Consider the following 14,702-nt stretch of genomic DNA (forward strand, 5'->3'; position numbering starts at 1 on the left):
TCAGGGTTAACCCTGAAGTTACCTCGCTAACCCCAAACCCTGCTTCGTAGTCCAGGCCTCAGCTCTGTTGGTTCTAAAGAGGACCGTGATGCTGTTTGTGTTCAGTGTGAATTTACCCACAGCATTTCCAGAGGTATGCTAGTTTTCTTTTTGGAGTGGTTTTCCCTCCAGGATAACTTTAGTCTGAGTGTATTCTATGAATGAATGTGCAGAACACTCCTACGATTAGAGGAAATGCTGATTGCATATAGGGGGGGGGGTCTGGTATTCTGAAACACATCCCTGGATCTCTACAGTGCATACGAACGTCTACAGGACAGACAGAGGTGGTCAGAATGGTTACCGTCAGAGCTCCCTCGTGTTTCACTTTAGAAAAACCATCAGCACTTTTATTTCTGTGTGGCTACAGACACTTTGGTTGCAGTGTGTGTGCACGAGTGTGTTTGTCTGCGAGACAGCGTGAGTGATGTGTGTGCGTTGATTGTTACAAGCATAACATGTTGTTGGTCATTTCCTGTGTGTTTTCCATTGAGTGGATCAATTAGCATATTTGGCAAACGTGTGTGTGTGTGTGTGTGTGTGTGTGTGTCTGTCTGTGTGCGCACATTCATAGAATCCAGATTGGAATTTGGACCGCGGTCCTCAGTTAGCGGGCCCCGGGTCGGCCAGCGGCATAGTGTGCAACACCTCATCCAGAAGCTGCAGAGCGCGGTGCAGGTGGACCTCCACCCAGCAGGGCGTGTGTTTGATGCTCTGCCGCGGGTAGTCGGGCCCCCAGCCCTTCACGAAGCTGAGCCGCAGGATGCACAGACGCCTCAGGTCGTCCACGCCGATCCCCGCTGCTGCAGACAGACCTGGCGGTGAGCAAGAGAGAGAGATGAGAAACCTGATATCTGATGGTGCTGCTCTATCAGAGATAAATCACACTGACAACGACTGATGTGTGATGTGAAGTGATCGATGACCACTGATCATTTCTACAGTAATAATGAGGTCCACCTCTCACATGTTTATTCCAGACGTCGTGAGGCGTCCCAGACGCGGCGTCGGTTGTCGTGTACACTTATTTATCGTTCCCGATCCGAGTCGACACCCTACGACGGCCGTGTCGCGGTGTAATCGGGCTGATACCGTGGAGTCTGAACCGGACATTACTTACATGTGGGTACAGACATTTCACATCTGTGTATGTATGCATTTCAGAAACATGATTATCTTTGTCGCTGTTCATCGGAGGCCGTTCTCTTTAATGGTGATAAACCGTTCTGTTGTTGCACATGTTGTGCTGTGCCTGAGACTAAATGTGCAGAGCCAAGGAGCCACTGTTTGGAGTTATGATGTTTTATAAAACATTACTGTATATTATAACAAACTAAATAACTAACTACCTAACTGGGTTATACTCCCAAGCCGCGTGCACACCGACCGACTCGACGGGCTGCTGTCAGCGGCAGCTCCGAGCGGCGTGGGCGGGGGGAGCCCCAGTCTTCGCTCCGTGGTGTCCGTCGGCGTCCGTCGGCGTCCGTCGGCTTGGGAGTACGTTGTCGTGGGGGTATAATAATGAAATCAATATAACGCTAACCTGTGATGAAGAAAAGAAAATATGCTGGCTGCTTCCATAGCAACCGCCGTTCCATCGGTATCGGTATCGGTATCGGTATCGGTATCGGTATCGGTATCGGTGCATCCCTTATTGTGAACATTATTATTTATTAATTAGAAAACTATTTAACCTGGAATGTGTTCATAACTGTCATATTGCTGCGATATAATCACAACCTACCTGTCATGAGCGTTGCTTAAGTATCCCAAAGCTGCTGAAAGCTGCTGAAAGCTGCAGAGTGAGCTCACCTACCAACACTTCACCATTACACATGATTCAACTATTATATCATTGATTATTGATTATGTTCAGTAACCAGTCTCTCTACATGATGAGGATGCTTTGACCTGTTCCCGATATCCAGGATTGTATATATAATAAATTCTAGGCCACCTTGAACCTCGGACACTTCACCGTACATTTCAAACCGGCTGCCAGCGTGTTCTGTTAATGTCAAATGAATGTTAAAGTGTCAACAACACTTACTGACTGCCGGTGCGATGCCTCCGACGCTGCCCGGACCGGGGATGTTTCCTGCCACGGCAGCTGCCTGTGCAGCAGCTGCAGCCTGAGCCGTCGCCGCCTGCTGCTGCATCTGTCTGTGGCACTGCCGCAGGTCAAACACCTGAACGAGACACAACACCCGGTCACTCTTTAATTACACTTCCAAACAACGGCTCATTTCAAACGGATGTGTGACTTCAGCTCAATGCTGCTCATGGTGCTCTTGAATCAACAGTTTAAAAACAGAGAGTATAAATGTGACTTCTGTGTGAGCTGGACTCAGACCTTGATGTAGGCTCCAGGGTAGATCTTGTGCACGGCGTCCCCCGGCGCTCGGCCCGCCTCCCTGTCGAGGTAGTAGCTCTGTACAAATACAGCGTGGTCGCTCATACAGCGCATCCACACGTCGCCCTCACCGCGACACTCCAGCTGCACGCCTTTACCTATGTGCAACCTGGAACACACAGGAGGTTTAACCCTAGCCCTAACCCTAATGCATGAAGGACTTCTTCTTATACTATTGTACTTTTTATATACTACTTCTTATACTATTTGATCCACAAGTTGTTTCACATCTATTTAAGAGACGCACCTGGCTCTCTCGCTTGCATCTGTGCGGTGGACGTTACTCAGCTGGCCGAGGCAGAAGCGATCGCCTCCCGACGGGTCAACGTACCCGTCCACGGTCACTATCGGGCAGCTGGAGGGCACCTTGAACATCTCACCCACCTGAACGTCCATTTCAAAGTAGGAGATAGAGCACCAAAACTCTGGCCCTGCAAATGAAAACAGAGCAAACGGTGTGTGAGGAACAAAGTGGGTCACACATCCTGACACCTTTGTGTCCAGATGTGACGCATTCTGTCCCAAACACATGCAGATACCGGAGTTAAACGTCTGATTCGTCATTAATAAATACACATTCATCATAAACCTACAGTGTAAATGCCCCATTTTTTACAAAAATTAAATCAATTCTTTCTATATCAACTGTCAACATCGACAACCAGGATGCAAACAGTGATGACATATATGATACACAAGAGTTCGTCCTCACTGAGCCCTGTGCAGCAACACATTTCTTATGACAACACTAATCAATAGTTCAATGCCGGTCTAAGAATACAGTATGAAGTCAGCATTAACACTTAAGACCCATTGTGACGGTGAAGACGTCTCTAACCTGGATGGTTGGACACTGAAGGAGGAAAAGAGGCTGAACCATGATGCTGAGACCCTGAAAGAAGAGATATGACTATATTAGTCTGAGGCAGAAAAACACAAAGCTGAACCCAACCATCAGCTTTCCAAGCTGAACCTGAAGTGGACATTTGTGGGTGGTGGGGGGAGTGAGCACGCATGTTTTCCAAGCATAGCATAAAAAAAGTCTGGAAAACGTGCACATTTTTTTCCGAAAAAAAAGTCTGTAAAATGAAAGGGAAAAAAAGTCTGGAAAAATGTCTGAAAAAAGAATTTGTTTTTCAGAAACATTTTTTCAGACTTTTTTCCGGACATTTTACAGAATTTTTTCAGATATTTTTCAGACTTTTTTTCGCACATCTGTTAGACTTTTTTCAGATTTTTTTTCCGCACGTTTTCAGACTTTTTTTCTGGACATTTTTCAGACTTTTATGTTTTTTGAACATTTTTCGGATAATTTTTCAGACTTTTTTTTTTTTCTGCCATTTTCCTGACTTTTTTTTCCAATGTTTTCAGACTTTTTTTTCAGACTTTTTTCCGGACATTTTTCAGAATTTTCTTTGGGACATTTTTTCGGGTATTTTTCAGACTTTTTTTTCGCACATCAATTAGACTTTTTTCAGACTTTTTCAGAATTTTTTCGGACGTTTTTTCAGACATTTTTTTCGGACGTTTTTCAGACATTTTTCAGACTTTTTTCCTGACATTTTTCAGAATTTTCTTTGGGACATTTTTTCAGACTGTTTTTCAGACTTTTATTTTTTCGAACATTTTACGGATAATTTTCAGACTTTTTTTTTTCAGCCATTTTTCTGACTCTTTTTTTTCGAACATTTTTCAGACTTTATTTTTCAGACTTTTTTCCGGACATTTTTCAGAATTTTCTTTGGGAAATTTTTTCGCGTATCTTTCAGACTTTTTTTTCGCACATCTGTTAGACTTTTTTCAGACTTTTTTCAGACTTTTATTTCCGCACATTTTTCAGACTTTTTTTCCGGACATTTTTCAGACTTTTTTTTCGGACATTTTTCAGACTTTTTTCCGGAAATTTTTCAGAATTTTCTTTGGGAAATTTTTCCAGACATCTTTTCGGATATTTTTCTGATTTTTTTCCCGCACATTTTTCAGACTTTTTTTCCGAACATTTTTCGGACGTTTTTCAATCTTTTTTTTCGAACATTTTTCAGACTTTTTCAGACTTTTTTTCGAACATTTTTCGGATAATTTTTTGACTTTTTTTTTTCCAGCCATTTTTCAGACTTTTTTTTAAAAATATTTTTCAGACTTTTTTTCCGCACATTTTTCAGACTTTTTTTCCGAACATTTTTCGGACGTTTTTCAATCTTTTTTTTCGAACATTTTTCAGACTTTTTCAGACTTTTTTTCGAACATTTTTCGGATAATTTTTTGACTTTTTTTTTTCCAGCCATTTTTCAGACTTTTTTTTAAAAATATTTTTCAGACTTTTTTTTCGAACATTTTTCAGACTTTTATTTCCGACATTTTTCAGACTTTTTTCCGGACATTTTTCAGAATTTTCTTTGGGACATTTTTTCAGACTTTTTTTCGGACATCTGTTAGACTTTTTTTCAGATTTGTTTTCCGCACATTTTTCAGACTTTTATTTTTTTGAACATTTTTCGGAACATTTTCAGTCTTTTTTTCGAACATTTTTCAGACTTTTTTTTCGAACACTTTTCAGATTATTTTTTTTCCGGACGTTTTTCAGACTTTTTTTCAGATTTTTTTTTTCGGACGTTTTTCGGTCTTAATTTTTCAGACTTTTTTCCAGACTTTTTTTTGGGATATTTTTTGGGATATTTTTCAGACTTTTTTTCCGCACATCTGTTAAACTTTTTTCAGATTTTTTTTTTTCGAACATTTTTCGGATAATTTTCTGACTTTTTTTCCCAGACTTTTTTCAGACTTTTTTTTCGAACATTTTTCAGACTAGTCTAAAAAATGTCCCTAAGAAAAATCGGAAAAATGTCTGGAAAAATGTCCAAAAAAGAAAGTCTGAAAAACGTCCAGAAAAAAAAGTCTGAAAAATGTTCGAAAAAAAAGTCTGAAAAACGTCCGAAAAAAAAGTCTGAAAAATATCCGAAAAAAAGTCTGAAAAATATCCGAAGACAAGTCTGTTATTGTAGTAGTGTTCGAGTAGAATGAAGCGATAGATGAATGACATGACTCGCCTGCTTATTCAACAACAACACTACCTTTACCGTGAGCAACGTCATATGTATACTTGGACTTTCCACACAAACAAGTTATCCAAATGAAGCTCTCCGTTTGATAATGTTGACACTTTGTGCTCTAAATTAATATTTCTCATCAAATCATTCCAAATATATAAATATTATAAATACTTATAGCACATTTCTACAGCCATTGTGTGGTATATATATACAGTACATAGTGAGATCAAATGAAAACATCACAAAGGATCTTCAATATAAAAAGCACTTCATGGAAGCGTTAAAGTGAACATCACGTTAATCAAGTTGTGTTGAAGCGTATCTTACAATGGTGGTTTTGATGATGGTGGGCAGGTTGTTGGTGACCACGCCCGTTCTGCTGGGGTCCTATGGGAGTGTAGGAGGCCGTGCTGCTGCCTGTCCAAACTGCTGAATTACAGAGAAGTAAAGAATGAGCAGTGTGACCATCATTCTCTCGAACTATATGAAAAGAAAACCGACTCCATCTGCTGCTGGGATCAAACCTTTACGACCTCAGTGAGCCATAGAAGCCCATCAAATCGGTTTGTCTGACTGCCACATGCACTTATGTACTGATTTGTAAATCGGGGCCCCTGCTCCCGGTACGACCGGGGCGGACTGTCCTCAGTGCGTCCCAACCGCGGCATGTCCCCAGGGCGGGGCTCGGCCCACGTAAAAGGTGCCACGGGTCTGCGGCGATGTCCGCAACCCACCCGACCCGTCTTCAAACACGGAGCAAGGAGTCTAACGCACGAGCGAGTCAGAGGGTGGAAGCAAAACCCCGTGGCGCAATGAAAGTGAGGGCCGGTGCGCGCCGGCTGAGGTGGGATCCCGGCCCCGTGGGGTCGGTCTCGCCCGCCACGTCGGGGAGGTGGAGCGTGAGCGCGTGCGATATGACCTGAAAGATGGTGACGAGAGGTTAATGTCACGCTGCCGTAAAGTGGTATCGTTGCCGTTGTATCGGAGCCGTTTTGCGAGTACGAGTACATGAGCACAGTATCGGACCCGATACCCGATACTGGTATCGGTATCGGTGCATCCCTAGTATGTATGTTAGTACTTGTGCATGTATGTGAGAACTCACTGTGGAAGGCCGCCTGGCTCTGAGCGTGTTTATTGCTGCTGTATCCGTTCTGTCCATGCGGAGGCAGGGAGGCTTGTTGTGGGTGGGGGGGCTGTGAGGGTTGCTGGGCAGCCTGTTGCTGAGGAAGGGGTTGGGTCGGGGTCGGAGATCGCGGCGCCGGGGTCATGACTTGAGCCTGTGGAGATGCAGTCTGGAGACGGCCGTCACCGAGACCGCCCTGCAGTGGTAGCATGGAGCCGGAGCCAGACACTGGAGGGACAACAGAGGAACACCTGACTCAACTGACTCAACTATCTCTCCTTCAAACACAGCATATATATACTGTATATATATTTATATATATATATACCGTAGACCTACAACAATGATAAATACAAATGAAAATGTAAACAAAGAACAGTTATTCATTTATATTAATATAAATCCACAGGGAGCCTCTGGAGAGGAGCTGAAGAGACGCAGGTTGCTGACCTCTGAGCTAGTGTTAAAAAAGTTAACAATAATCAGAAGAAGAGAAGAAGAGGAGGAGAAGAGGAGGAGAAGAGGAGCTGACCTTTGGGTGAGACAGGCAGGTTAGTGTATCTGGTGACAGGTGGGGGTCCGTGGGGCTCAGAGGACAGCTGTGGAGGAGGTAAGGGCTGGCCGTAGTGGTCTGGAGGAGGGAGCTTCAGGGCCGCTTGGTGGTCAGAGAGAGGCATGCCCGGTGGGAGGTCCATCTGTATACAGTCATGGATGTATTCCTCTTTGATCAGGCCGCCTGGTGCTGCAGGAGGCAGGAGGGACAATCACTACACTGTAGTATATATACAGGGATATTAGTGTGGGACAGAGAGCTGACACTAAACTACACCAGGTCATCAGAGAGAGAATCTGAATACAAACAGAATATGGATATGATGCATTCAAACTGTTGACTTAATACTATTCAAGCCTGATTGTTGTACAGGGAGGTGGACTCGTCCCACAGTTTGATCACACGGGGAACAGGAAATAGAAGTCTATATCCTTTAAATCAAGATGTGGTGCAGTTAGAATAGAACTCACCTGAGGTCTGAAGGCTGAGACCAACTGTCAGAGGAAACACGAGGAACACGTTAGTTTAACTGTGCTTACAGATATCAGTCAGTAATAACATGAGAACACTGTGAAGGGTGAAGCCGACCTACCGATGCCCGGAGACACCACCCTCTCGTAGTGGTAGGGGTTGACACACACGTTGTCGTACTTCAGGTCGAAGGCGTACTGGCAGAACTTCACGTGCTTGAGTTCGTTTTTGTGGAGGTCGGGCCAGCGCCACAGCCGGGCATAAATGACATGAGGGAAACCTTTCCTCCCGGCCACCTGAGGAGAGAGCACAGCATCGTTAGAGTATCTGTGTCTCGCTCAAAGAAATGACGTCCTAATGACTTCTCCTAACCACTTCTCCTTGACCTGGATGGTAAACGTCATGAAGTCAAGGAGAGATGAGAAGGAGACTTCAGAAGGACTCAGGAAAAGACAACCGTGGTGTTCAGAGAACCTGACTGCTCTTTCACTATAAGTTCCGTCATCATGATGTGACGGCGGCGGATGTTAGTCACGCAGGTCTGCCGTGGTGAAACTACAACGTTCTGAAGACGGACTACAGAAGGTGCTGCTCCCTCCGTTAAATATCTCCTTCAGTGACAGACTGCTTCACCGCGGTGTGTTAAAGAGAGACACCACAGGTCCTCCTGCTGCTGGAACACTTTACATCAACACATAATACGTTCTTTTTAAAAGCTACTGTGTGACAAATAACAGCTTTATGTCTTCTTCACTCACGCTGAAGAACTTCCACACCGATGATGTGCCGACATAAAACTATCATGCGGCCCATGTGTATGAGATGTATGAGATCGGTGCCTACCCTGCCTTCGCCCAATGTCAGCTGGGATCGGCTCCAGATAATAGATGGTAAATGGACTTGCTTTTATAAAACGCTTTTCTAGTCTTCTGACCACTCAAAGCTCTTTACACTACACGTCAGCACTCACCCATTCACACACACATTCATACACTGATATCAGAGGCATAATCTATCCCATCAGGATCTAATCTAAATACTCATCCACACACCGATGGCTCTGCCTCCGGGAGCAATTTGGGGTTAAGTGTCTTGCTCAAGGACACATCGACATGTGACCCGGAGCAGCCGGGGATCGAACCCCGACCTTCCGATAGGTGTACAACCTGCTCGACCCTCTGAGCCACAGCCGCCCCACAGATGAACGGATATATTCTGAATATATGAAACGCGCAAATAGTATTATCAGCCTGAATTCATGACAAAAAATACATTTGCACAGATCAACCTTGTAGCTGTTTCAATTCGTTGTGAATTGATTATGAATATCAAATTAAATCTGAATGTAAAAGTGACCAAACCATAACATTTCTAAAGCTATATAAATTGCTAATTCCTAACTGTAAAATATGAAGTAAGTGACATAAGATATTCAATAGAAATCCTCGTGAACCGAAGGTAGAAAGTGAACATATAAGTTGTACAAGTAGTGATATGTGATATCTGTTTGAATGTGGATGCTGCATGTCGGAGGTGAGCTGACCTGCAGCCGTCCGTCCAGCGTCCTCTGGATGGTGACGCACTTGCTGGGATGGACACCGTTGGTGGTGATGGCGGTGATGAGCGAGTCCAGCTCGTCCTTCTTCTCCTTCAGCTTCTTCACCAGGCTCTCGATGGCCCGCTTGGCGAAGCCCTCGTTCTCTCCGCCCTGCCGGTGGCACATGAGGCTGTGGACGATGCTGAGGCAGGCGTCGTTGCTGCTCGGAGGGTTCACCGACATGATGCTGCTGCCACGACACACGAGAGGAAGGAGGGTCAGTAATGCTTAATGAACACATCTCTTCCTCTAATCCAGGGGTCAGCGACCTTTACTATCAAAAGAGAAGAAATCTGTCTGGAGCCGCAAATCATGTGATCAGTGTGATGAAGGTAACTCAGTTTATAGTCTAAGTATATAGTATATCAGTCTAATGCAGTGAGGGCCAAAGAGACAATGTACTACGGAGCATTAGGACCACATTGAGGGAAAACACATCTGAGATTTACACAATAAAGTCACAATATTATGAGAAAAAAGTCCCAGCGGGCAGTGTGGAGCTCTAACTTGTTAACACGGACGATGAAATAAAAAAACAACAGGTAACGCAGCCGCCATGCGCTCCTGACGTTCCCAGTGTGGATGAAGCTTAATAGATTATTATGATAGTAATATTTACATTAATTATGTTCCTTGCTCATTTATTGATTTGTTGAGTTATTTACTTTACCTCTGCTCTCCCTTAGTTTACTACCTTTACTACTTGTTTTTTTTCTTCCTCTCTCCATATATCCACCCTATAGACCCACGCACACACACACACACACACACACACACACACACACACACACACACACACACACACACACATATACACAGACACACACACACCAGCATCACCTGGTTCTCACATCTCATGGCAAAATGTATTAACTGACCTATATTAAGATAAGATAAGATAAGATAAGATAAGATGAACCTTTATTAACAACCGGAGGGGAATTCGGGTGTCAAAGCAGCAAACAGAAAGAAACACAGGATATATATACGGGTATACAAATATAATAAAAACAATAAATAGAGGTATAAAGATGCAGAGTGAACGGGTGAACGGGTGAACATAGTGTGTACAGTGCTTTTAACGAATACAGAACAGATATGACGTCACGTTACTCACACTACAACAATAAAAGCGTGAACTTCCTCCTACTTCTGCAGAGACTCAGATGAAGCAAATATATAGATTCTGCCATTCAAAAAAGTAATTTTAAAATCTTAAAAGAAAATCACGATACATAGGTGAATATATATTTTTTTTTTCCGCCCCTACTAGCCATAGAGAAAGGTCTAGACGGAGCTGTCTGCCAGAGGAGGAGAGACTCTGCTCCCAGTTTAACAGACAAGAGGGAGAGTCACAACTACATCTCCTCACCTCATGCTCTAAACACCCAATAACACCCGGCCTGCAGGTATGAACATCTCCTCACCTCATGCTCTAAACACCCAATAACACCCGGCCTGCAGGTATGAACATCTCCTCACCTCATGCTCTAAACACCCAATAACACCCGGCCTGCAGGTATGAACATCTCCTCACCTCATGCTCTAAACACCCAATAACACCCGGCCTGCAGGTATGAACATCTCCTCACCTCATGCTCTAAACACCCAATAACACCCGGCCTGCAGGTATGAACATCTCCTCACCTCATGCTCTAAACACCCAATAACACCCGGCCTGCAGGTATGAACATCTCCTCACCTCATGCTCTAAACACCCAATAACACCCGGCCTGCAGGTATGAACATCTCCTCAATATAATACAAATATACCCTGAATTTAAAAACATCCCAGACATAGAGAAACTCCCCATCTTATCTTATATCTGGTGTGTGCATAGAAAACAAGCTACAGTACCTTTATTTTTAAAGCATCTCCCTAGAAAAAGTGCAAGTCCATATTGGCTTATACTATCTATGCAATCCTGGCCAGACACCAGGACAGTAGCTCAGGAGACGATCTCCATCTGCTGAGGAAGATCACGCTGGACTCCATCTCCATCCATCTATCTGGCAACATCATATAATCCCGCTGCTTCCTGTATCTTGGTGAGCAGCCTATTTTCTGTTTCACTGACACAGCGCGTCACTAGATTGAGGGCCTACCACTCACTATCAGTTACAGATATATCATATAATAACTCTCTAGTTATTTCACAGTTACAAACCACAGCCCAGTTGTGTCACAGCCGTGTTTAACCGTGTTGGGAGCAGGGTGGTGGAGCCGGGAGAGCTCAGTTAGACTCATTCAGACCAAATGTCAGCGTGTTAAAGACATAGTAGCTACCGTGATAGTGTTGGTCATTTGAAGGTATCACAGTTGATGACATCATCACTTGGTATTTGCTGTCTTCCTTACCTGGTGTTAAGTTGGTCAGCCAGTGAGTGACCAGAAAGTTCACTGGCGTCATGATGGCCCAGCTCTGAATCAGTCCCTGTTAGTAGAGCGGGGAGACCAGCAGTTAGTGGGTTCCAGTTAACGTGTGAAAATCCAACAGTTATTAGAGATTATCAGCGGTAGAAGACTGAAGCCAAAGTTGTAATACTGCAGTAATAAATATTATTATTATTATTATTATTATTATTATTTACAATTCATCTTCTTCTTAATAATATTAATATTAATAATTATTATTTTTATTTTTATTATTATTATTATTATTAAGAAGAAGAATTATAAATAATAATTATTATTATTTTTATTATTATTATTATTATTATTATTATTAAGAAGAATTATAAATAATAATAATTATTATTTTTATTTTTATTATTATTATTATTAAGAAGAAGAATTATAAATAATAATAATAATTATTATTATTATTATTATTATTATTATTATTATTATTATTATTATTAAGAAGAATTATAAATAATAATAATAATAATGTGTCTATGCTTTGTGAGCAACACATTAAAAAAAGAATGGTCAAAATCGTGTGGTCCCTGGTACGGTAACGCTCCAAAAGCACTGACTCTTACAATTTCCAATATTGCAAAATGATGGACGTCTTGGTTCGGCCCTCCCTGCCGGGTAAACACACACGTCTTTCAAACTTCACACCCACAGTTTGCAACATACAGTAGGTTTTCTGTTATAAATTAGTCGTCTCCAAATCCAAACTAAGACATCAAACCTCGATGACATCACTCAGACATACAGATTATATAATACAACTGTTTTGTTGTACTCACCATAATGAGTAAATTGACCTTTATGTGTAAAATCGGTGGGTTGTCCCTTTAAGTAAAGCAAAATCTAAGTAATGGTACTTGCTATGTTGAAAGGTTCTTAAACTGCATGGTTGTGTACATCTAACCTCAATCACCCTGCAGATTCATCCATGACCAGTTTGTTTACATGTGTGAGGCTGACTAGGCCTTGTTCAGTCTGCCGGCCCAAATCTGTATCAACGTTGTGTCCAGAGTGACTTTAGAAAGTCAAAGACAGCAGAAGACCACAGAAAATCTGATTATTGCAAATCGGATACAAACCACATTTGGGGGTTCTTTGATCACTCTCATCACTAAATCACTCATCTTCAGCCTCTTATCCGGGGTCGGGTCGGGGGGGCAACAGCTCCAGCAGGAGACCCCAAACTTCCCTTTCACATTAACCAGCTCTGACTGGGGGATCCCGAGGCGTTCCCAGGCCAGTGTGGAGATATAATCTCTCCACCTAGTCCTGGGTCTTCCCCGTGGCCTCCTCCCAGCTGGTCGTGCCTGGAGCACCTCCCTAGGGAGGCGTCCAGGGGGCATCCGTACTAGATGCCCGAACCACCTCAGCTGGCTCCTTTCAACCCAAAGGAGCAGCGGCTTTACTCCGAGTCCCTCACGGATGACTGAGCTTCTCACCCTATCTCTAAGGGAGACGCCAGCCACCCTCCTGAGGAAACCCATTTCAGCCGCTTGTACCCGCGATCTCGTTCTTTGGGTCTTCACCCATCAGCCCTCATGACCATAGGTGAGAGTAGGAACGAAGACTGACCGGTAGATCGAGAGCTTTGGGTCCTGACCCAGCCCTCATGACCATAGCTGAGAGGAGGAACAAAGATTGACCGGTAGATCGAGAGCTTTGCCTTCTGGCTCAGCTCTCTTTTCATCACAACAGTACGGTAAAGCGAATGCAATACCGCCCCCCCACTGCTCCGATTCTCCGGCCAATCTCACGTTCCATCGTCCCCTCAAGACCCCGAGGTACTTGAACTCCTTCACTTGGGGTAAGGACTCATTCCCTACCCGGAGTAGGCAATCCACCGGTTTCCTGCTGAGAACCATGGCCTCAGATTTAGAGGTGCTGATCTTCATTCCGGCCGCTTCACACTCAGCTGTGAACCGATCCAGTGAGTGCTGGAGGTCACAGACCGATGATGCCAACAGGACCACATCATCTGCAAAAAGCAGCGATTAGATCCTCAGCACACCGAACTGCAAACCCTCCTCTCCTCGACTACGCCTCCATATCCTGTCCGTGAATATCACCAACAGGATTGGTGACAAAGCGCAGCTTTGACATGCAATTCAATTCGGTTAAGTCTTAGTCTGGACGCTCAGATCGGATTCAAAGTGTCTTTCGCGTCCCTCGCAATGCGACACAACAACACGTCAAATCAATAGTGACGAAAGCGCTGGCAGCGCAGAATCCCTGCTGCTACTAGCAGAGAGCTATGGAGGACAACATGGAGGGGAACACCCGTCCGTGGACAGACATCGGAATAAACTGTCTGGGGGGGGGGAAGCAACCCACCGGAACGAGACAATCTATCAAGAGATACCTCGCAGCGTGGAGGAACGGAGGTTCGTAGGTCGTGACTGCAGAGCCAAAGAAAAATAAAAAATCTGAAAACTAAATACGAGGAAATTAAAGATATAATAACAAATATCAGAAACCCAGTTTATGATTTACTGGACAACATAATCTGCAACACCAGTCAAGAGGCCATCTATTGTGAGCAGGGTCTGAAATTCACTTTCTTCACTTCCTGTCTCTGGAACAGACAAGTATTTTATTTTGTCTGACACTCAGAATTTTATCTTCCATTTTTGAAATCTCTGCACTAAATGAAGGAATAACATTTTAGATCTGAAGTCATTCAATGTTCCATATATTTAACATTAAAAACATTATACACACGGTAATTTACAGTGTTGGAATCACACCGTGGAGGGAAGGTAGTGTACACTGTAATGCACTTTGTTATTGTCATCTTTAGTGGTTATTTCCATAAAAACACACAATTCAAATGATTATGATTATTTAAATATTTGCTTTGATTAAAATAAATCTTTGAAAGTTGTTATGAAGTTAAGCAGGTCATAATTCTCTCTTTAATATCTATTTTATATTGATGTGAAAACATCTCCTTCAAACTACTGGATTTATTCAAGTTAATCTGCAGGATTTCACAGACCGGAGGAAAACAAGCAGTCAGAGCTGATCTGAGGTCTGC

General features: G+C 43.4%; 1 protein-coding gene across 7 annotated transcripts in view; it reads right to left on the bottom strand.

Annotated features, from left to right (window-relative positions):
• Positions 1-367: 367 nt before the first annotated feature.
• smad10a (SMAD family member 10a) overlaps positions 368-14,702 on the bottom strand; it is a 17,544-nt gene continuing 3,209 nt past the window's right edge. The window contains exons 1-13 of one of the 7 annotated variants that reach the window (XM_074613320.1): positions 12,235-12,879; positions 11,609-11,684; positions 9,196-9,439; positions 7,774-7,948; positions 7,652-7,675; positions 7,161-7,370; positions 6,608-6,856; positions 5,830-5,931; positions 3,291-3,344; positions 2,700-2,883; positions 2,393-2,561; positions 2,090-2,228; positions 368-854 (exon numbers count right to left, since the gene is read on the bottom strand). In XM_074613320.1, coding sequence (XP_074469421.1) covers positions 643-854; positions 2,090-2,228; positions 2,393-2,561; positions 2,700-2,883; positions 3,291-3,344; positions 5,830-5,931; positions 6,608-6,856; positions 7,161-7,370; positions 7,652-7,675; positions 7,774-7,948; positions 9,196-9,432 — 1,755 coding nt within the window. In that variant the 5' untranslated portion in view covers positions 9,433-9,439; positions 11,609-11,684; positions 12,235-12,879 and the 3' untranslated portion in view covers positions 368-642. Of the gene's footprint in view, positions 855-2,089; positions 2,229-2,392; positions 2,562-2,699; positions 2,884-3,290; positions 3,345-5,829; positions 5,932-6,607; positions 6,857-7,160; positions 7,371-7,651; positions 7,676-7,773; positions 7,949-9,195; positions 9,440-11,608; positions 11,685-12,234; positions 12,880-14,702 lie in introns of those variants that run through there. The other 6 variants (XM_074613321.1, XM_074613318.1, XM_074613319.1 and 3 more) reach the window with 6 other exon arrangements.

Source organism: Sebastes fasciatus, chromosome 17, assembly GCF_043250625.1.
Source record: "Sebastes fasciatus isolate fSebFas1 chromosome 17, fSebFas1.pri, whole genome shotgun sequence".
Taxonomy (NCBI): domain Eukaryota; kingdom Metazoa; phylum Chordata; class Actinopteri; order Perciformes; family Sebastidae; genus Sebastes; species Sebastes fasciatus.